The 24,191-nt window shown below is 41.8% G+C and overlaps 1 protein-coding gene across 1 annotated transcript in view; it reads right to left on the reverse strand.

Annotated features, from left to right (window-relative positions):
* Window positions 1–509: 509 nt before the first annotated feature.
* The window catches only part of NEK11 (NIMA related kinase 11), a 378,537-nt gene continuing 354,855 nt past the window's right edge, over window positions 510–24,191 (reverse strand). The window contains exon 16 of the mRNA XM_089652057.1: window positions 510–2,322. Within this exon, the coding sequence (XP_089508183.1) occupies window positions 2,115–2,322 (208 nt within the window). The 3' untranslated portion in view covers window positions 510–2,114. The remainder of the gene's footprint in view (window positions 2,323–24,191) is intronic.

A 24,191-nucleotide genomic window follows, 5' to 3' on the forward strand; every position in this document is an offset into this window, starting at 1 on the left:
CTTGACAGATCATGAAACACACAACCACTTCCAGTGCTCAGAGCTCTGCCGCAGGCAAAGTGTACAGTAGACCATGGGTGGCAGGAATGTTCTCTATCAAAAATGCTTAGCCGATGCAGCCCTCCTCAGATCAGGAAATCAAATAGAAACTACAGAAGAACACACAGGAGGGTGCAAACGCCTGGTGCATTACCAGCGATTTATTAAAAAACGAAAGCATGGACAAATGGATACTCACACAGGGAGAAGATATAAAAGCGTGCAACACATGAAGAGACATATCCAATCTGGGTATCACGTGACCCGGTCGCTATACTGGCAAGCTGACATGTTTCGGGGATGCACCCCCTTCTTCAGAGCCAAGCTTGGCTCTGAGAAAGGAGGTGCACCCCCAAAACGTGTCAACTTTCCAGTATAGCTACTGGGTCATGTGATTCCCAGATTGGATGTGTCTCTTCATTTGTTGCACGCTTTTATATCTTCTCCCTTTGTGAGTATCCATTTGTCCACACTTTTGTTTTCTAATAAATCTCTGATAATGCACCAGGCATTTGCGCCATCCTGCGTGTTATTTTTTAAAATTTACAGATATTTAAAACATTGCCCTATTCTATTCACAACAATAAAATAGTTTTTCATGCAGCTGTAGGTTCTAAAACAGGGGTGTCAAACTGGTGGCCCTCCAGCTGTTGCAAAACTACAAGTCCCATCATGCCCCTGCCTTTAAAAGTCATGCTTGTAACTGTCAATCTTGCAATGCCTCCTGGGACTTGTAGTTTCGCAACATCTGGAGGGCCACCAGTTTGACACCTGTGTTCTAGAAGTAATAGACCTATGTTGACCTGTTTGCTTATCTTACACGCTCCCTAGCAACACATACCTTCTCTTTGTACACTCAGTTCAGCAGTTGGGGGGAGAAGAGAAATGCCAAATACGACTGGGCTCACTCCCCTTCCTCCCCCATGGCAGAGATGGTGATTGGAGATTGACAAACTGCTATCACACATTCAGGGGAAAAGGGGAGAGAGTCTTCAGCCCTGTGGAAGCTCCAAGTCATGACTTGCAGAGGATTGCTGTCTTAGCCTACTGGCTGAATGGGATGGTCATGGCAAAAAGGTGAGCATGTGAAGCCAGGAAGGGCAGCAGTTAATTAAGCCTGTTGCTTTGTCTTTGATGGGCAAAGTATAGGTTCACTTTAAAAGGCAATTACAACATACAGCTATTGTTCAAAGTGCAAGTGATTAGAAACAACATCTAAGCAGCATGAAATCATGCTAGTTGCATATACCAATGACAAAATAGAGTAACTATTGTTTGTTACTTTATGATAATTCTGTTGATTTTCCTGAAAAATTGACCTGTGTGTGCCAAGCCTCATTGTGTTCTAGACTTTTCTAAATAGTAAAGATGGCCAGACACCTTACAATCTGTACACTTTTTTTATAATCTCCTTTTGGTCAAACAACAACTACTGTGCATGTAATGATGGCCTATCTGAAATATTCATTCAATTTAAACTGATTTAGGTAGCCCTCTGCACCGTGTAGCTATTTATAAATCTAAAATATTTCTGCCAAGATTTTAACATAAGTGGTCTGCTTTAGACCTGTTCAGGGTTTTTTTGATTGATCCCCATGTTTCCAGTTTCTAATGCCACTGTTAAAAGAAACCAAAATGAATTAGAGCACACACAATAATCAAAACATATTAGATAACACATTTTTATACTGATAGTCACAGCCCTAAGGAGCAAAACTCAGTTAACATTTGAAAAACATCTTATTAATTTCCCTGCCTGATGGTTTTTCACTATAAATCCCCAATAAAACACCATATATTAAAAAAGAAACAGATAAAGTAATAAAATACATAACATCATACAATGTCAAGCCTTCACCATTTCACTATTACAACGTTTGAATTGTATTTAATACTGCTGTAATTAAAGCAATGTTTCAAAAGTTCATAATATACTTCCCCCTCCAGTGTGCTGAAAATACTTGGCAGCAGAAGACAAGCAGCTGTAATCTGCCATACAATCTGTAGCCTGTTGAGCTAAATATTGGTAGCACATGCCTGTGGATGTCTCAGTATTCCTCCAGGGGTGAGTAACATCAGGCTTTGACGAGCCTTGATGATGCAGTGAAAAGCTCTTCTTCAAAGTATAGGATCTGGTCCACTACAAAACAGTCATTCGCCCTGGAAACAAGAGTCTCCAGATGCTGCTTCACCTCTTTCTCACTGATGTTATTTTTTCGGGCATACTTAAGATAATTATAAACCTTTTCAAATGCTCTCTCTCCCAAACATTGCATAGCTGACCTAGAAAACACAAGTGACAAAGAAAACAAGGCCGTAAATAAAACATACATTTCTAGCTGTAAATAAATAAATCACTATATCCAAATGCTTGAAAGATTTTCAGATTCTTTGACCATCCATGTATTAATTGTGTTCATATCAATTTATCATAGAGGAGGAAAATAATTTAATAATTTGACAGGAAGCTAAAGAGCTGAAAATCCCGTAAGATGGGTAATTTTCAATTTCATAACTGCTAAGGCCCAAGATTGGGGTCAAAATGATGCAATTTTCAGCACTGCATGATGATGTCATCATGGAGTGCCCATAAATGTCCATAAAAAGATCCCAGTTGAACACACCTGCTTCTTGGGGCACCAGGGGTCCAGAGGCAAATTCCAAACAGTGCTCAAACTGTGCATAAAAAAAGAAAACATTTTTGGGCCTCCCTTTTTGAAGCACCCACCTAATGCTTAATTACAGACTGGGTTGCAGGAGTCTGCATGGAAGAAGCCATTTTGCTTTTTGAAGCAGAACACTAGTGGTCATCTTGTTTAGGGGATGCCAGTATGCCTGGTAAGGTTGATACCCCATTTTAAGGCTTAAAATAAACAAATACATGCATGACAAATAATTTTGTTCTTATTTTATTATGCATGCAGTCTAGCTTAAAAACAAATAATAAACTGCTTGCCTTGTTTTGTGATTTGATGGGCAAGCAGAGGTTACAACAAGAACTATGATTAATTTGGACCTCATTATTGTGGTCACTTGATAAACTCCCACGGCTTCAACTACCATCACTATGCTGATGACACGCAAATCTATCTGTCTACCCCTCACCTCGCCCCTTCAGTTTCCACCCATATCGCTAGCCTACTAAGCAACATATCGGCCTGGATGGCACTCCACTTCCTCAAACTCAACCTCTCCAAAACTGAGCTCCTAGAATTCCCCCCTGCCTGTGCTACCCCACTGACCTCACCATAAATATTGCTAACACCATCCTCAGTCCATCCCCTCACGCCAGGGTACTAGGGGTAATCCTAGACTCCCATCTGTCCTTCCAGCCCCAGATCCAATCGCTGACAAAATCATGTAGACTTCACCTCCGCAACATTTCCAAGATACGACCGTTCCTAACCCCGGAAACCATTAAGCAACTCATTCACTCCCTTGTCATATCACACCTCGACTACTGTAACTCCCTCCTCATTGGCCTACCTTATTGTAGACTATCCCCCCTCCAGTCTATCATGAACGCTGCTGCCAGACTCATCCACCTCGCTAACCGTTCTGTATCCGCCACCCCTCTCTGCCAATCCCTCCACTGGCTCCCAATTGCCCAACGGATAAAATTCAAAACTCTAACACTGACATATAAAGCCATTCACAACACTGCCCCAACTTACATAACCGATCTTATCTCTAAATATCACCCAAACCGTACACTCCGCTCCTCGCAAGACCTCCTGCTCTCTAGCTCCCTTATCTCCTCCTCCCATGCACGTCTCCAAGACTTCTCCAGGGTGTCACCCATCCTATAGAACTCCCTACCCCAATCTATCAGATTATCACCTACTCTACTTGCCTTTCGGCGTTCACTGAAAACCTTTCTCTTCAAGGAAGCCTATCCCGCCCTCTGCTAACTCTGGTATCCTCTACTTTTCCAATCACTCCATCCCGCACAGTGACTACCTACTGTACCACTCACCCCGCCCTCCTAGATTGTAAACTCCAAGGAGCAGGGCCCTCTAATCCCTCTTGTATTGAACTGTATTGTTACTGTATTGTCTCCCACTATAATGTAAAGCGCTGAGCAAACCGTTGGCGCTATATAAATCCTGTATAATAATTGTGGTGGTGCTCAATATTAGTCTGAGGAGAAGAAAAGAGGTCAGGCAGTCTCATGCTTTCTCCATTAGTACCATTGAGAGAATCTACTTAGCACAATACACTGCCTTTCTGCAAAGAGTTGAGTGTCCAGATGTACAATAAGCAGAGCGAGGCAAGGAAAGCCCATGTTGTCTGAGCTTGGCAGCTAGAACAGATCAAACCAGAGATAATACAGCTTCCAGGGTCCTGCTGCTGCACTACACATCTCCTGGGGGGAATAAATATATACAGCTAGCTATTGGAACAACAAATTATCAAGTATGCATTAAAGCAATTGTTTGCCCTAGAAATCTTTCAATAAATACATTTATAAATAGTGCAACCTAAATTGCCACTGTGGCTAATTAGATTATAGTAAATTTTCTGTTTCCACTGGGAGTGTCAGAAAAAAAGTATACATGCCCCCAATAAAATGTACAATGTATTTCAATGTGCATATCATTAAAATATTTGAATCTTTGAAATTGTTTACTAGATGTCAAAAGCTGCTGCAAGTGCCAACATAATTCACATTTCTCGGGATTAAGCTAGTAAAACTCTTGGAAATCTTGTTCTGCTTAAAGCATACCTTAGGCAAATTATGTTCCTTTCCACCAAGTAACTGCAGTTAATACAACAGCCAAGAATACTTGGCAGCGGTGATTCATTTGATGAGCTACAGAACAAAGTAAATTCAGTTCACTAAACCTATATACTTGTGGAATCATCTTACAGGTAATTCTCAAAGGATGCCGGGAGGCCAGCTCTAATTTTTTAAACCAAAAAGAACTTCAAACCTATAAAAGAGACAACTGATAATGCAGACAGAATTCCAGCATATTAAACCTATTTTTTTATTGTGAAACTCAGGTTGGTAGGGGCTTAAGGTATAGCACAGTAAGCTCACTGTAGTTTCACTTTTAATAGTTTTTTATTTGTTTTCAATAAAGTACAAGTGCTTCCCTTAAGCATAAGGGAGGAAGAAAAAGAACATAGAACAGTTCCAACAACAGAGGCATCCAGTGTAAATGGTAGAAGAAAAGGTACATCTATAAAGTCCTGATATATCATGAAAGGCCTGCCACACTGCAGCATGCCTCCATAAACTCAGGATGAAAAAGGAAAAGAAAGGAAAAAAAAGGGAAGGGGTAGAATGAAAGTGTGCCTTCATCTTATCTTAGACAGGTAGACTGTCTGAATCACAGTCCGACAAGATATCTGATCCATGGGTCCCAAGTCCTTTCAAAGAGGGCTATCTTGTCATGTAAGATCGCTGACAGGCGTTCATTTGTCATGATCCATGTCAACTTGGCCCTCAAAAGATGAAATGGAATCACAGGAGACTTCCATGACCGTGCAATGGAAGTTCTAGCTGCCATAAAGATAAAAGTTATCAACCTTTCCACTGGTCTCAACGCCCTCTCCACTGGGCTTCCCAGTAGGGCCTGTTGAGCGCTTTTAATGAGATTTATCTTGGTGACAGAATAGTTATATGTGCATATCCAGAACCGCCTGACTTTCGGACGCATCCACCAAACATGGAGCACTGTCCCAGTTTGGCCACAGCCTCTAAAGCAAAGGGGCAAGGCATCCAGAACGCAGGACGCCACCTTCACAAGCCCCATGTAACATCTCAGGAGGACCTTGGAATTTGCTTCTATCAACGTTGTGTTGTAAAGAGACTGAGAGACATATTGAGCTAATTTACCCCATTCTGCCTTATCCATCTGCTCACCCAGGTCTTGTTCCCATCTCTCTGTGTACGGTAATTTGGAGGAGTCGGAATGCAATAAACATAGATTTTAGATATATATCCGTTATACTTATCATAGTTTTTGCATAGGTGTTCCATTGGAGTGGAGGTGGTCAGATCCCCCACAAGCTTTAGGGTTGCTAGATAGTATGCTATTTGAATGGATTAGTACATTTACGTGGATGGGAGCTGGTGCTTATTCATTAAGAATTGTTTTGACAGAGCACCCTTATGGTCGCATAAGTCCGTGGTGCAGAGGAATTCTTTGTTGGTCCACCAGACAAAAGTATGTGAATCAAGACCCGGGATGAAGGCCGGATTGCCCAGTAGCGGTGCCAAGGGTGTGTGTGGGGATTTAAAACTGTGTTGAGCTGCCAATCTATCCTAAATGATAGAGTTGTGCAAAGTATTACCGGTCTATCTTGTGCTCTCAACCATATCAAGTGACTGATCCATTTTGTAGGGAGAAGAGAGGACTCCAACCGCATCCGGAAGGGGTAACCTCAACTCACTGTAGTTTAATCACTATAATAAAATCGTCATTTCACATTGCAGTCATTGATTTACAGAATTTTAAATTGTGGATATCAGAGCAGTGTCAGCCAATCACAAGAGCAAGGAAATAATATAATAGTCAGAGGTAGACATAGACCTAATATTCAATAGCAAAGCAAAGTTTATGGTACATTTAAAAGCAAAGCACTAAGAAAGAACACCAGTTAAAAGTGTTTAGTTCTTGGGAGGTTTGGGAGGTTCATCAGGTCTTATTGCTTGTTGCCTGTGGCCCTGTAGGGGATATTTCTGCCCACTTCCTATCCTATTGACATGGCTGGAAGCAACAGAATCTCTACAACACAGACAGCAGCAGAACTATGACATGGGTTCTAACCCCTTCCCTACTGTCCTAGTAAGAGCGTGTTTGCTGTTGTCTCCATTCTACTGGAGATATTCTCCCTACTGTCACAACAAAAAATTAGGTAAAATTTGCCCAATGGGTACGCAGACAGCAGTAAAAACCTGTCAGATTATGAGACTCCTAAATAGATCTAAAACAAAGCTTTGGCTAAAGTTCTTCTTTAATGATTTGTTATGTAGGTAAGTACTGATGTGTCTGCCAAAAGTAGATATTTTCGTTTTGGGTGGATGATTTCATTATGAGTTCCCCAAAGGTTTCTTATAACTTTTAGGATCTTCTTTAGCTATGTCTCTCAACCTCAGTTCATTTACAATAGTTTAGAGTCTGTGTAGACAGAAAAAGGCTCTATACCTCTAAAATGTTCATTAAACCTGCTATGAACACAAGTTCTTTCAAATGGAGACTGCTGCAAATTAACAGGATATGCACTCCTTGTGATAGGTAGCTCCAAGTACATGGTCAGCTAGCTGTCCATAGAGATAGGAAAGTTAAAAAAGCTCCAACGAGTTACGTCTGTAGCAGGCAAAGCTCTGCTGCATTGTTACCCTTTATACTTATTATTATTACAGGTACTTATATAGCACCCTCAATTTATGCAGCGCTTTACATATATATATATTGTACATTCACATCAGTCCCTGCCCTCAAGGAGCATACAATCTAAGGTCCCTAACTCACATTCATACATACACATATTAGGGCCAAGTAACACCCCAGTCACATCGGGTGCAACTTGGCATGCGATTTTCATGCCATGCGACTTGCAAATCATATGCCAAGTTGCACCCTATTGTCCGCTATTAGATCAGTCATATCGGTGCGGTTCTGACTTGGTCAGATCCGCACCAATTTCTTAAGAAGTGCATGCACTGCTTTAGTTGCAATTTGCATAGACATCTGTGTCAGATGTCTTGCAAACCGCACCTCAAATCAGCAAGTAACCAAACTTTGAAATCATGAGACTTCACTGTAAGTCGCATAATTTCAAAATCGGCTTTGATGTGACCAGGATGCTAGACAGAAGCCAATTGCCTACCAGCGTGTCTTTGGAGTGTGGGAGGCAACCAGAGTACCCGGTGGTAACCCACACAGGCACAGGGAGAACATGCTAACTCAAGGCAGGTGGTGCTGTGATTGGGAATCAAACCAACAACCCTAGTACTGTCAGGTAGAAATGCTAACCATTTAGCCACTGTGCTGCCCACAGTAGAGCTATAATATTTATATTAAAACCCAACTTTTTGCTTTGGAACAAAACTGTAGGGAAAGGTTAGAGCAGGGGTTTCCAGAACTTTCTACAAACTTTTCTAAAAAAAAAGGGGCAGTTTACTGTCCTTCAGACTTTAGGGGGCCAAACTGTGGCCATTGGGAGTAGAAATTGTCCCGACATCCATGGAAATAGACAATGTCCCATCTTTGGTGACAGTGGGAATAATTTCTCCTCATTGTTGGTATCAGTGGGAGAAATTGTGCCCCATCGTTGGTGTCCTTGGGAGGAATTGTGCCCCATAATTGGTGTCTTTGGGAGGAATTGTGCTCCATCGTTGGTGTCATTGGCAGGAATTGTGCTACTACATGTTTGTTAGTGGGGGGAATTATGCCTCATTGCTGGCATCAGTGGATGAAATAGTGCCCCAAGGGCTGAATAAAGGCAAGAACAGGGCTGCATCTGACCCCTGGGATGCTGTTTGGACACCAATGATCTAGAGGATAAGGAATGTAAAATATTAGCAAAGGGAATACAGAAAGAAATTGTGCTTCATTTACTAAAACTGTAGCGTGCAAAAATCTGGCGCATCTCTGCATAGAAACCAATCAGCTTCCAAGTTTTTTTGTCAAAGCTTAACTGAACAAGTTGAAGTTAGAAGCTGAATGACTATCATGCAGAGCTGTACCAGATTTTTCACTCTCCTATGTTTAATCAATCAAATCCACGTAATTTGATCAAGGTTCTACCTCTTAGTCCTCTTTCACATGGATATTACGATCTGGTCCGCCTGCCCGTTTTTCAGGCGGACACGATTGGAACTTCTATTCTCCTCTATGGAGCAGCGGGTGTAAACGCACATGAGTCCGTTTACACCTGCCGACATCTGATCTGACCCGCAAAAAAGAGACAGATTGGGGATCCAATTCCCGTTCTGTCTTTCAGATTAGGTTAGATGGAAATGGACAGACGGTCCATTTTCATCTGACCACCCATTGAGGAGAGTGAGCTGCTCTGTGTCCGCTCTGCAGCAGTGGAGTGGACACAGACCTGCCATCTACTTGCTCACCAGGGATCAGAAGAGAGCTCACCCGCTGAGCAAGTGGATCTACTAAATGGGTCCACCCATGTGAAAGGACCCTGAACCTTACAGATGGAGCCCTGAGTATCAGTAGGAAGCTGACAGGAGTTTTAATCCTTCCCATTCTTTTATTAAAAAAAAGCTGGATGTACACTTTAAAGGTTTCAAAATTACATAAAAAGCACAATAGCATATGCAACACATTTAAAATATTTTTCTTAAGTATATTAACATCACAAAAAATGTTTAGAAACACATAATCATCTTCCTTTGAGTTAAAAACAACACTTGTGATGTTTTTACACAAAAAAAGAACAGTTGCTATAATATGTTTTCCTTTAAAGTCACTTTCAAAGCTAGTAATTAAGCTATGACCTCAAAGGAAAATGTTTAATATGCACACAGAAATTACAATTCTGACAGTTAATCAGTGCCAAGAGACACACAGGCTTATAGGCAGCCAACATCGAAGCAGGTGTTATGGGTATGAACATCTGCCATTTTGGTGGTAGATATCAAGGGATAGTTAGCCTGGAAGGACCTTGTTCAAAAGAACCAAAGAAGATATGCCAGAGCTCAAAAGCTGTAGAACCATTCACAGATATTCCCTCTTTTATGTAATCTCTTTTTTGGTTTATTTAAAGTGTAGTTTAACTATTCATGTTAGTGGTCATTTACAGTTACAAAATTGCTATTTCATTACAAATACACTCACAGGCCACTTTATTAAGTACAAAAAAGAGGGGTTGTGAAAAAGAAATTTCACAGAAAAAGTGGTTACATCATGGACAGAATGATGTACTCAGAATAATTCCCCAAAATGATGCTTTATTACACAATAATTATAGACAATAGGGTAAATACCCTGGTTCACCATCACCTCAGTATGAGATAATACAGACCTCATATTGAAGTGATGGTGAACCAGGGTATTTACCCTATTGTCTATAATTATTGTGTAATAAAGCATCATTTTGGGGAATTATTCTGAGTATCGCATTCTGTCCATGATGTAAGCACTTTTTCTGTGAAATTTCTTTTTCACAACCCCTCTTTTTTGTATGCATGTCTTTTGGTTACTGGGCAGAAACCATATACTGGGTGATACAGCATATTTATGAACCTCTACCCTCTCTTATTCTTCACTTTATTAAGTACACCTGTTCAATTGCTTGGTATCACAAATTGCTAATCAGTCAATCACATGCCCACAACTCAGTGCATTTAGGCATCTAGATGTGGTGAAGTCAACTTGCTGAAGTTCAAACCAAGCATCAGAATGGGGATTTAAGTGACTCTGAACGTGGCATGGTTGTTGGTGCCAGACAGGCTAGTCTTAGTATTTCCAAACTGCTGATCTACTAGGATTGTCACGCACAACCATCTCCAGCGTTTACAGAGAATGGTCAGAAAACCAGAAAATATCCAGTGAGTGAGTTACTCTTGCCTTTCTATCATCTCGACCAGTCTGCCCATTGTCCTCTGACCTCTAACATCATCAAGGCATTTTCGGGCACACAACTGCCACCAGTTGTGTGCCCGAAAATGCCTTGATGATGTCAGAGGTCAGAGGACAATGGGCAGACTGGTTTGAGATGATAGAAAGGCAAGAGTAACTCAAACAACCACTCGTTACAACCAAGGAATGCAGAATACCATCTCTGAATGCACAACATGTCAAGCCTTCAATCAGATGGGCTACAGCAGAAGCAGACCACACCAGGTGCCACTCCTGGCGGTTAAAAACAGGAAACTGAAGCTAAAATTCACACAGGCTCACCAAAATTGGACAATAGAAGATTGGAAAAACGTTGCCTGGTCTGATGAGTCTCGATTTCCCTAGGCATGGTTGTGCGTGAAAATCCCAGTAGATCAGAAGTTTTTGAAATACTCAGACCAACCCGTCTGGCATGAACAACCGCAACACATTCAAAGTCACTTAAATCCCTTTCTTCCCAATTCTGATGCTTGGTTTGAACTTCAGCAAGTCATCTTCACCACGTCTAGATGCCTAAATGCATTGAGTTGCTGCCATGTGTTTGGCTAATTAGCAATTTGTGTTACCAAGCAATTGAACAGGGGTACCTAAACAAGTGGCCAGTGAGTGTATGTTACAATATCTTAATGTATAAGATGCAGAAAATAATGTCTAGTGAATATGGTTCAATGCAAAAACAAGTCTTTATTTAGCAATTAACTACAATGCAGATTCCAATCCAATCAGATTGCAGATTTCATGTAGTCAGAGCAGTCAAACTGATTTTAGAATATTAGGGATTATTGAAAGGGGGGTTGACTATGTCAAAAATAGCTATGCTTAACAACCATGGAGTTCATTAAGAACAGATAAAATGTAGAAAAACAGAAAAATGTACACTTTAACATACATATATTTATATTAAAATTACTCTAAAAAACAAATACCTAACACAACTATGAGGTCAACCATATAAATATACATTTAAAATGGAGCTTTTCTTCTCAGATAGAGCAAAGCTGACATACCAGCATGGAGGTTGTCCAAACAGTTAAACCTGGTCTCTCTGTTTGTCCTTTACTTCTTTAACCTCATCCACCACTATCTATTCAACATAGCGTCATTGAAAAATTCTTTACTTGCCTTACCGATTTTTTCTGTGCTCTCTATCAGTGTTGTACAAGCACTGTGTTTACGTGTAGCTTTCGTCGTTACACTATACCTCATAGCAGTAATGGTGAACCTTTTACAGACCAAGTACCCAAACTCCAACCCAAAACTTACTTATTTATCGCAAAGTGCCAACACTGCAATTAAAGCTGCATACTGAGGTTTTAGTTTAGAAAAAACAACCCATACATTAAGATCTTTTATCTTAAAAGAAAAACACAATAAAAGAGCTTTCAATGATACAAACAGCTTTTTACTGAAAGGTAAAAGTTTTCATTTGGTGTGCTTTTGCGCAATTAATGTGATCTTTGCTGTTTTATGCAAGGGGGCAAAATTCCACTGACCACCAGCACAAAGGGGCAAAGTTCCACTGGCCACCAGCACAAGAGGGCAAAGTTCCACTAACCACCAACACAAAGGGGTAAAGTTCCACTGACCACAGCACAAGAAGGCAAAGTTTCACTGATCACCAGCACAAGGGGGCAAAGTTCCACTGATCTCCAGCACAAGGGGGCAAAGTTCCAATGACCACCAGCATAAGGGGGCAAAGTTCCAATGACCACCAGCACAAAGGGGTAAAGTGTCACTGACCACCCGCACAAAGGGGCAAAGTTCCACTGACCACCAGCACAAGTGGGGCAAAGTTCCAATGACCACCAGCACAAGGGGACAAAGTTCCACTAACCACCAGCACAAAGGGGTAAAGTTTCACTGATGACCAACACAAGGGGACAAAGTTCCACTAACCACCAGCACAAAGGGGTAAAGTTTCACTGATCACCAGCACAAGGGGGCAGAGTTTCAATGATCCCCAGCACAAGGGGGCAAAGTTTCACTGATCATCAGCACAAGGGGGCAAAGTTCCACTGACCACCAGCACAAGGGGACAAAGTTCCACTGACCACCAGCACAAGGGGGCAAAGTTCCAATGACCACCAGCAAAAGGGGGCAAAGTTCAAATGATCCCCAGCACAAGGGTGCAACGTTCCACTGACCACCAGCACAAGGGGGAAAAGTTCCACTGACCACCAGCACAAGAGGGTAAAGTTTCACTAATCTCCAGCACAAGGGGGCAACGTTCCACTGACCACCCGCACAAGGTGGCAAAGTTGCACTGATCACCAGCACAAGGGGGCAATGTTCCGCTGACCACCAGCACAAGGGGGCAAAGTTCCACTGACCACCAGCACAAGGGGGCAAAGTTCCACTGACCACCAGCACAAGGGGGCAACGTTCCACTAACCACCAGCACAAGGGGGCAAATTCCACTGATCACCAGCACAAGAGGGCAAAGTTCCACTGACCACTAGCACAACAGGGCAAAGTTCCACTAACCGATAACACAAAGGGGTAAAGTTCCACTGACCACCAGCACAAGTGGGGCAAAGTTCCAATGACCACCAGCACAAGGGGACAAAGTTCCACTAACCACCAGCACAAAGGGGTAAAGTTTCACTGATCACCAGCACAAGGGGGCAGAGTTTCAATGATCCCCAGCACAAGGGGCAAAGTTTCCCTGATCATCAGCACAAGGGGGCAGAGTTCCACTGACTACCAGCACAAGGGGGCAAAGTTCCACTGACCACCAGCACAAGGGGGCAAAGTTCCAATGATCCCCAGCACAAGGGGGCAATGTTCCACTGACCACCAGCACAAGGGGGCAAAGTTTCACTAATCTCCAGCACAAGGGGGCAACGTTCCACTGACTACCAGCACAAGGGGTCAAAGTTCCACTGATCACCAGCACAAGGGGGCAACGTTCGACTGACCACCAGCACAAGGGGGTAAAGTTCCACTTACCACCAGCACAAGGGGGCAAAGTTCCACTGACCACCAGCACAAGAGGGCAACGTTCCACTGATCACCAGCACAAGGGGGCAAAGTTCCACTGATCACCAGCACAAGGAGGCAACGTTCGACTGACCACCAGCACAAGGGGGTAAAGTTCCACTTACCACCAGCACAAGAGGGCAAAGTTTCACTGACCACCAACACAAGGGGGCAACGTTCCACTGACCACCAGCACAAGGGGGCAAAGTTCCACTGATCACTAGCACAAGGGGACAAAGTTTCACTGATCACCAGCACAAAGGGGCAAAGTTTCACTAACCACCAGCACAAGAGAGCAAAGTTTCACTGACCACCAGCACAAGGGGGCAACGTTCCACTGACCACCAGCACAAGAGGGCAAAGTTCCACTGATCACCAGCACAAGGGGACAAAGTTTCACTGATCACCAGCACAAAGGGGTAAAGTTTCACTGACCACCAGCACAAGAGGGCAAAGGTCCACTAACCACCAGCACAAGAGGGCAACGTTCCACTGACCACCAGCACAAGAGGGCAAAGTTCCACTGATCACCAGCACAAGGGGACAAAGTTTCACTGATCACCAGCACAAAGGGGCAAAGTTTCACTAACCACCAGCACAAGAGAGCAAAGTTTCACTGACCACCAGCACAAGGGGGCAACGTTCCACTGACCACCAGCACAAGAGGGCAAAGTTCCACTGATCACCAGCACAAGGGGACAAAGTTTCACTGATCACCAGCACAAAGGGGTAAAGTTTCACTGACCACCAGCACAAGAGGGCAAAGGTCCACTAACCACCAGCACAAGAGGGCAACGTTCCACTGACCACCAGCACAAGAGGGCAAAGTTCCACTGATCACCAGCACAAGGGGGCAAAGTTCCACTGATCACCAGCACAAGGAGGCAACGTTCGACTGACCACCAGCACAAGGGGGTAAAGTTCCACTTACCACCAGCACAAGAGGGCAAAGTTTCACTGACCACCAACACAAGGGGGCAACGTTCCACTGACCACCAGCACAAGGGGGCAAAGTTCCACTGATCACTAGCACAAGGGGACAAAGTTTCACTGATCACCAGCACAAAGGGGCAAAGTTTCACTAACCACCAGCACAAGAGAGCAAAGTTTCACTGACCACCAGCACAAGGGGGCAACGTTCCACTGACCACCAGCACAAGAGGGCAAAGTTCCACTGATCACCAGCACAAGGGGACAAAGTTTCACTGATCACCAGCACAAAGGGGTAAAGTTTCACTGACCACCAGCACAAGAGGGCAAAGGTCCACTAACCACCAGCACAAGAGGGCAACGTTCCACTGACCACCAGCACAAGAGGGCAAAGTTCCACTGATCACCAGCACAAGGGGACAAAGTTTCACTGATCACCAGCACAAAGGGGCAAAGTTTCACTAACCACCAGCACAAGAGAGCAAAGTTTCACTGACCACCAGCACAAGGGGGCAACGTTCCACTGACCACCAGCACAAGAGGGCAAAGTTCCACTGATCACCAGCACAAGGGGACAAAGTTTCACTGATCACCAGCACAAAGGGGTAAAGTTTCACTGACCACCAGCACAAGAGGGCAAAGGTCCACTAACCACCAGCACAAGAGGGCAACGTTCCACTGACCACCAGCACAAGAGGGCAAAGTTCCACTGATCACCAGCACAAGGGGACAAAGTTTCACTGATCACCAGCACAAAGGGGCAAAGTTTCACTGACCACCAGCACAAGAGGGCAAAGGTCCACTAACCACCAGCACAAGAGGGCAAAGTTCCACTAACCACCAGCACAAGAGGGCAAAGTTCCACTAACCACCAGCACAAGGGGGAAATGTTCCAATGACCACCAGCACAAACTAAAATCTTGTGTTAATAAAAACGAGTGTATTAAAACTCACAGCCAGTCCATCATATATATTCTAGGCAGCGCACTGACCAGCCATGCAAAAGTTCGGACGAGTCGTGGCTAATGAGTTGTGGCTCGTGAAATCATCACCTAGCGCCGCTACTCCTTTCTGTGCATGTGCATAGCCCCTATGTGCACTGTTTTCCGATTCTCAGCTGCTGGAGCGATGCTAGGGCGAAGTGGCTTGGGTGCCGACAGAGAGTGTCTGCATGCCCGCTGTGGCATGTGTGCCATAGGTTACCACCACTGCCTCATAGGATATAGAGCATGTATTGCAGTTTGTCATGTAAAGTATCACAACCTATTTGCTTTTTCCAGATTTAATGTAGCTGGTTCTGAATGCTCTAGGTCTCCGTATGGAAAGATCTGTACTTTATTTTTGTTTATCTTTTTTAGTTTCAACAAGTATTTATTGAAAAATGTTTGCAAGAAAACAGAGTCTAAAGCTGGAAGGCACATAAAGTCTGGCAAAACAATAGCAAAAGTTACATATAAAGGTATGACTCACCATAATTGGTCAAGCAGCATAATCAGTAAGATTAGAATATCATATCATGTAAGGGAGGAATAGAAGGAATAGAAGTAATAAAAGTGGGCGAGGGAAAGGGGGAAAAGAAGGATAAGGGAGAATTGGAATGTAGGATATCCAGTACAAAAAAGGACTTAGCGAAGGTCTCATAGTAAATTTTATTTGGGATTGGGGTGACATATATAAGGAAGATTTTGGGTCCCAAAGTAGCCCATGTAAGATGATAGAAAAGAGATTCTCAGGGGCAATTTGTTTTTTCTTTTTATTTGTATACTATGTTCTGTATTTCTCAAATACCATAAATCTCACAAAAAAATTACCTGATTCTTCACCTTGCTACTATGCTATTGTCACTGTATGTTTGAATATTTTTCTTATTTTATAAGTGCTGCTCATGCTGCTGTGTGTTTAAAGTTAAAATTTAATAAAAAGGATCTGTTTAAAAAAAAATTACTTGATTCAAAAAACACAAAATATGGAGGTTTTAGAGTGTCTCTTGGGAAAACGTTTTCACTTTCCTTTCAGTTATATTTAGACACTTTTGTTACATATACCATAACAGCAATCACAAGGTCTTTTCAGAAAACACTGTATTAAAATTCAGAATACTTTAATTTTCAGTTTGGAATCATATTACAATACTCCTTTTTGCATTTACAGTGCATTCAATGTATACAAACAAAAGTGTAGCGCTAAAAAATATGAATAAACAATATTAATGATTTCCTAACTAAACATTGGTGAAGTTAGATGTGACATAAATCCCAATACAACATGGAAAATAATATAAAAGTGAAAAAATGTGTCCCAATTCCAAAGAGAATGGAAAATATCAGAGAATATAAACGTGCATCTTCAATTGCTAAATGATCAAACGTTATCCATGTGACACACATATCACCCCATTCCGTGCTCAAAGAAGGCTTACCAAATGTATTTGATCATCGTGTTATATAATGGTCAAAATCAGCTCAAGAATGATCATAAAGCAACCTCTCCAGCATCCTAAATAGCCTCCAAATGTGATTCAAATGGCTTTCACCCTCTCCGTATTGACCGTCAATGCATGTTAGGCATGAAAGTGGCATGTGCATGAAATGAGAAAGCCAAGAGGAAGGCAGATGACCTAAGGAATAGTGATCCAGTGCTCTGCCAGTCCACTGAGTTCAGTGAGGCCACACGGCAATCGTGTGCCAAATGCTCAGCTCACAATTGTGGTACAGTCCACTATGGGAGGGGAGTTCTTGGAGAATGGGCTCTCTGGGCCCCCCAACACCGACGGTGTTCCTGAGGTCATCTGCCTTCCTCTTGGCTTTCTCATTTCATGCACATGAAGTCAGGTGTAATTCTCCCCTGGGATGTTAAGTGCATACATTATTTCTCAGCAGCTGGAGGGCATGTCGATTGAGACTATTGCCTTTGTATTACAAGGCCTTGCAAAAACAGAAATGAGTTTAACAAAGATAGTGTGAAAGTAGTGGACAGGGGATAATTTAAACTGTCCATAATCAGAAAGATTACACATCCTTATAAATATCCATGTCAAGCATTTGCTATGATAGTTTAGGTATGTCAGTTGAGAAGGTAGGTGTGGATAGCTCAATTGAAACAGAAATTTGCTGTTCCATAGCTGTTTAAAACCACTTGCCGACCGCACACTTTAGTTTTATTGCTACAATGCAGGTCAGCTGTGCAGAATCATGTAAATATAAGTGATTATTTCCAGGTAGGGGGCACCCACCCGGCTGCACTCTCGTAGGAGTGGAAGACAAGAGAGAGATCTGTGACAACATAGATCTCTCCACTTACAGTGGGGGTCTGTGGAGGCTTTTGTCCCCCTTCAAAGCAGGGAATAAAAGCCGTAACATCCTCTAGTAAAAAACAGCAGACAGTTAACACAATAACACTTGCTGGGCACACAGTTAACCCTTTGATTGCCCCAGATGTCTACCCCTTCCTACCCAGTGTCATTAGTACAGTGACGATAAATATTATTAGCATTGATCACTCTATTAGTGTCACTAGTGATGTCAGTGTCAGTTAGTCAGTGCACACAAAGTATCAGTGTCAGAATGCCTGCCACACAGTCTCACTATAAGCCACTGATTGCTGCCATTACTACTATTCAAAAAAAATTCCATATATAGAACATCATTTGTAGACGCCAGGAATTTCATGCAAAAAAAATAAAATACACTTATTGGGATTTCTTTTTCCCAAAAGACGTAGTAGAATACACATTCTACAAAATGTATGAAGACATTTTTATTTATTTATTGTATTTTTATTGGATATGTTTTATAGCAAGAAGTAAAAAAAAAATTTAGTTTTTTTTTTAAATTTCTGTGTTTTTTTGTTTATAGGGCAAATTAAAAAAAACCCAGTGGTCATCAAATACCGCCAAAACAAAGCTCTATTTGTGTGAAAAAAATTATATAAAATTTAATTTGTGTACAGTGTTGCATGACTGTGAAATTGTCAGCTAAAGTTGGCCCATGCGGTATAGCAAAAAATGCTCTGGTCATGAAGGAGGTAACATCTTCCAGAGGCCAAGTGGAGTACTTGGCTTACAGTTCACATGTGCACATAAATAGCCTCCAAATGTGATTCAAATGGCGTTCACCCTCTCCGTATTGACCGTCAATGCATGCGTTGTTAGGCATGAAAGTGGCATGTGCATGAAATGAGAAAGCCAAGAGGAAGGCAGATGACCTCAGGAATAGTGATCCAGTGCCCTGCCAGCCTACTGACTTCAGTGAGGCCACACGGCAATCATGTGCCAAATGATCAGCTCACAGTTGTGGCACAGTCCTCTATGGGAGGGGAGTTCTTGGAGAATGAGCTCCCTGGGGCCCCCAACACAGGCGGTGTTCCTGAGGTCATCAGTTGAGAGGGTAGGTGTGGACAGCTCAATTGAATACATTTTAGCCTACATTTATGAAGACATTTTTATTTTTTTATTTTATTTTTATTGGATATGTTTTAAAGCAAAAAGTAAAAAAAATACATATTTTTTTAAATATCGGTGTTTTTTTGTTTATAGGGCAAATTAAAAAAAAAACACCGTGGTCATCAAATACCACCAAAACAAAGCTCTATTTGTGTGAAAAATATTATATAAATTTAATTTGTGTACAGTGTTGCATGACTTTAAAATTGTCAGCTAAAGTTGGCCCATGCGGTATAGCAAAAAATGCTCTGGTCATGAAGGAGGTAAAATCTTCCAGAGGCCAAGTGGAGTACTTGGCTTACAGTTCACATGTGCACATAAAGGACATTCTATGTACTCGCTTAGCACTTTAACCTCCCTAGCGGTATTCCCGAGTGTAGCTCGGGGTAAAATGTCAGTACCAAAAGCGGTAACTCCGAGCTACACTCGGGCTTACCATGCGGCGCTGCATAGGGATTCCCTGCAGAGCTTACCTTGTCCTGCGCTCCAGCGATGTGTCCCCTGCAGCGTCCCCGGCCATCTCCTCTGGCCGATGCCGGCATCCGGCTTCTGTGTTCCGGTCCCTGTGACGTCAGGACGTACGGGCACCGCCGGCGGTGGGAAATTTAAAAATTTTAAAAAATGGCATTTTTTTCCAAATTTTACATAGTAAAACATTGCTGTTTCAACCCATTTCACATACATTTTGTCACTAGTGCTTTGTCCTGTGCCTTGCCTGTTCTTTCTGCCTAGAAACTGAGAAAAGTCCATGGCATCCAAAAAGCGTCCCTTTAGGTCAAAAGTGGTTTTAGACCAGCTAGAGAACAGCGATAGTAAATCAGAACCACTTGCAGAATTGAGTGATAATGATTCATGGGGAAATTCATCATCAGACACTGAAAACGATTTTGCGACTTTGCTCAGCGATGTGCGAACTTGGCGCTCTATTTCAAATTTCAGTGTTTTTGGTTTGATTATATTATTGAATTAAATGTATTATTTTTATATTATTATTTTTTATGATTATTTATTAAATTATAATTTATGATTTCGTGTTTCAAATTTTTCATACCCGGGATGTTTAATAGACTCTTGTTCGGACAGATTTCAGTGAGTTATTCTTAAAAATTACAGCCTACAATAAAAAAACTACATATTTCCATGCAAAATAATGGTACCGCTTTCAGCACCAAAAATCTGAAATAATCATACCGCTAGGGAGGTTAATATCATTTAAGAGGGCAATACCATTTGTCCTTGAGTGTAATCTATTTTATTTTTAAAAGTATTTTCTTATTTATATATTTTACTTAATTCTTCAAGATAAATCAGTCAGTATTTAAGGTAACATGCATAGATTCTTTAGTTCATTTAAACATACATTGAATAAAGAGTGGTTTATCATAAAACATAAAAATCAAAAAGGGCAAATCTGATGGCCCAGTTCGTCTTTGCTGCGCAATATCAATGCTATGGACATATGTAATTAAAATGTTTAGTTTTTATAGATAATGTTTAGTTTTATTAGATTTCATTTACCCTTGATGGTATAGGACATTTCCAACAGCCATGTCTTCTAAATATTCCAGGAATGGCTGACAAACGTTCACAGTTTGTTTCAGGCACATTGTAAGGTCCATGCCAGATCTCTGCAGAGGCAACTACTTTCACCCAGAGAGTAAGGTACCTTCTCGACAAGAAATGAGGCAGTCTTTCCTACCTAGGCTGTGACTGCATTCTAAATGAAATGAATTACAAGACTGTGTACACATTTTGTACCTGGAATCTATTTAGATGAGTTAAAATAAAAATTAAGCTGGGCTTTAAGGCTGCAGACTTATACAGCTTTGTATATCCAGTATGTTTTTTCTATCAGTGGAAGCAATGTTGGCAATAAACAGTATAATTCTCTTTGGCTTTACAATGTCTTTAGTATAGGGCTCATAGAAAGTGGGGTTCCAACTCTTGCAGCATTTGCTTCAACATCAGCCCATAGGACCTAATGTTACCTAAACAATTAATTCACAGCACAAGGGGGCAGTACTCCTCCGGGGGGGGGGGATGTTGGTGGGGTGGAGGAACCTGTCAGCTGCCTGAACAACAAAAAACTTACTGTGTATAGCCAGCAATCGAAACACTTGGGGAGAAGAGACTGGCATATGCTTCCCCATGCCTAAAGCAGACTGATTACATCATCTCAGCTAAAATTGCCCATAGATAGATAGAAATTTGGCCAGTTTAGTATGGACCACATGAATTTTGATCCATCTATGACCTTTCCCGTTCAACAGAAGTCAATCTAACGATCGACTACTGTTGAACAGGACCGTTGGAAAACATTTGTCTATCAGCAGCTTGCAACCAACCTTGCGTGCGTGGATGAAAGAATTAATTTGTCTTTTTTCAATCAGCCAACCTTAGGCAAAAGCACTCAACTTGAGCTCAAAGATAGCTTTTTCATATATTAAAGGTTGAGTTTCTTTATATCGTTTCCTTTATATTGTGATATAGTTACTGTAATGTTTCTCAAAGGTCCACTTTAGGCATCATAATGCATTTATACACATTACTTTTATGTATACAAAATACAGATGTTTGTTTATAGAATATGAGTTATTGGCAGCAGAAGATATTGTATGACTCTGTATCCTGTTTTGCAAGCATTTTGCCTAGAGGACTGGAACAGAAAGATACATGTTTTGGCATCCTATGAATGCACCTCTTACCAGGAGCTTATGGGCTGTAGGCAGATCCATCAGAGCAGTGGATGGTATTGAGAGTGCTCTGTAGGAGAGAAATGGCACACAGGCCAGTGATTGGCAGAGCTAAGAAGAGCTGGGTAGTCAGGCAGAAATGCACACAGATCCGTTTGTGCTGATATGATTGATAAAAAAAAAAAAACTGCAGTGGGGCAATGAAGGGACCAATCACGCTACTGCACATAGCGCATTAATACGTTTCCAGTCCCCTGGACAAGAAATTCAGTGCTGAAATACTGTTAAGGCAGCCTTTATAACAGGGTAGCACAGGAACGAAGTAGAATCATATTTTTACAACTCTGTTCAAAAAACTATATTTTAACAAATGCCATCTCTAACAAGCTGCAGTCCCAACAATGTATTGTAAGAAGCATATATGGGTGCTAGAGCAGAGGGAAAGCAAAAGAGAAGATTTTTTTTTTGTTTTTGCCAGCCAAAGTGACCTCCTAAAAGAAGCATTCCAAAAATAGGAGGTAGCTAAACATAAGTCTGTGTAAGTAACAATGATATTTGCACTTTTAGAGAAATATCTCAAAGAATGCACATTAATTCAGAGACAAACTGATATTTCTGTTTAAGTAATGGAAGCTGTCATGGAAAAGTAGGGCACATTTAAACTGATCCCACTTTGCTTTCTGGTCTACTTTACAGTTTCTAACACACTGTGCGATTTGCCAGTATTTTTACTAAATTCACATTTCCAAAGATATATTGGGGCTTAGCATTAGTTCTCCATGAGACAACATAAAAAGGGAAATACTGTAAATGATAGAAAAGTAGGGTAACAATAGGAATGAATAATACCAAATCTATCTTTTCAGGACTATTTCTGCATCACCTTTACATATATTAACATAAATGTTTCTTTATGTGTGGTGTGTGCATTACTATTCCCAATGGGTATTAAGATATAGGTCTTCCTTACCTTGCATTTTATAAATATCTAGAGCACTCAAACAAACATGTGTGCAGTCAGATTTATGCTACTGTCCCTTAAATACTAAAGTCATTTGTTTTTTTAGCTGCATTTACATGATTATTACCAAGTAACATAGCAAGATCCATATACACTAAATCCAGCATTAGTAATAGGTTAAAGTAAGGTAGAAAAAGGTAAACCAGCAGCTTTTGTAATAGGAGAACAAGAATACTTACCTATCCAATAGGCGGTGTTAAAACTTTACTGTCTTGAAGAGCATCAGGTGCTGGTGCTATGGTTTTCTTCTGGGAGTGTTAGATAGCATGTGGCCCACTGGGTGCTGTGGTTCCTCCCCGAGCCCCTTATATCACTACTGTGTCCAGAAGACTGCCTCCAGGGGCGAGTGGCCTGCCAAGCACCAGATCATCCTCTGGTGGGCCAGAGTATGTTATCCACAAACACCAAAAATATAATCTAGTGTGGCTGTCATAACTACCTGTCAGTGTTAAGCTGTCCATACATGGTTCAGTTTTTTTTGACCAGCCAGCTGGCTGAGCAAAAACAAAAAAAAAACTGAACTGATTCCCCCTTCCACACATGAATGGTGAATGGGGGTATCTTCCAACTGTGCTATTGTATTCTACTAATAGGGACTTCTCCTTCAGAATACACTGATCAGAGCCGCATTCATTGATCAAGTGGCTTTTTCCAAGGTTCTTGCAGAAGAAGCTGTTCGATAGAGGCAGTGGCCACACATGGATCACAATTCAGCTGGTCCCGGCTGCCTGGCTGAATTTCAATCCACTCTATTTCCACCTTTTTGGTTGCCTGTCTGTGTGGAGCGTTGCACCCCCAGGGCATTGCTAGGCGGTAATGTATGTAGGGAGAAAAGACCAATGACCACGTGACCTCCACCCATCAGCACCCCTCTGCCAACCACATAAAAAACAGCCTGCATGGACATGCCTTAGGTGTCTATGAGTAGACTATGGAATGCCTCAAATATTTGGTTGTGATTAAGTTCTTACTGCACAGTTAAATGAGACAGGTGTGGTAGGGTGTCCAGCAGGGGTACATCAGCAGAAAGCCACAGCTTCCACAACATCCAACTCCTTGGATTTCCTTACTAATGACAGCAGACATTCAGGCAAACATAAAAGTCAATATGTAAACATGTAGTCTGTAAGCAAATCGTTCAGGCAGGGGATGTTAGAAGACAAATGCAAAACAGATCAGGGCGTCGGGGTGTCTAAGCAAAATCATAACACAGGCAAAAGTGGCAGAAAGGTGAACAGAATCAGGCTAGAGAAGCTGGAGTTGAACTACATAAGCACATGCTCATAACCAGTAGGATGCTGCAAAATTGACAAATCTCCCCAACAGTGAGTACAAACAGACATGCTCCACCCTGAGAACATTCAGGATCAAAGCTTTAACGTGCCACTGTCCTAAATCAGGTGAACTTCAGATCATGAACTCCATTTCCCCAAATTGCATTGAGCCTGATGTCCTAAAGACAATCTGTGACCACCTAATTATATTATTACCAGGGG

The sequence above is a fragment of the Staurois parvus genome, unplaced genomic scaffold (assembly GCF_062004578.1).
Source record: "Staurois parvus isolate SC_StPar_1 unplaced genomic scaffold, SC_StPar_1.0 ptg000670l, whole genome shotgun sequence".
NCBI classification, from domain to species: domain Eukaryota; kingdom Metazoa; phylum Chordata; class Amphibia; order Anura; family Ranidae; genus Staurois; species Staurois parvus.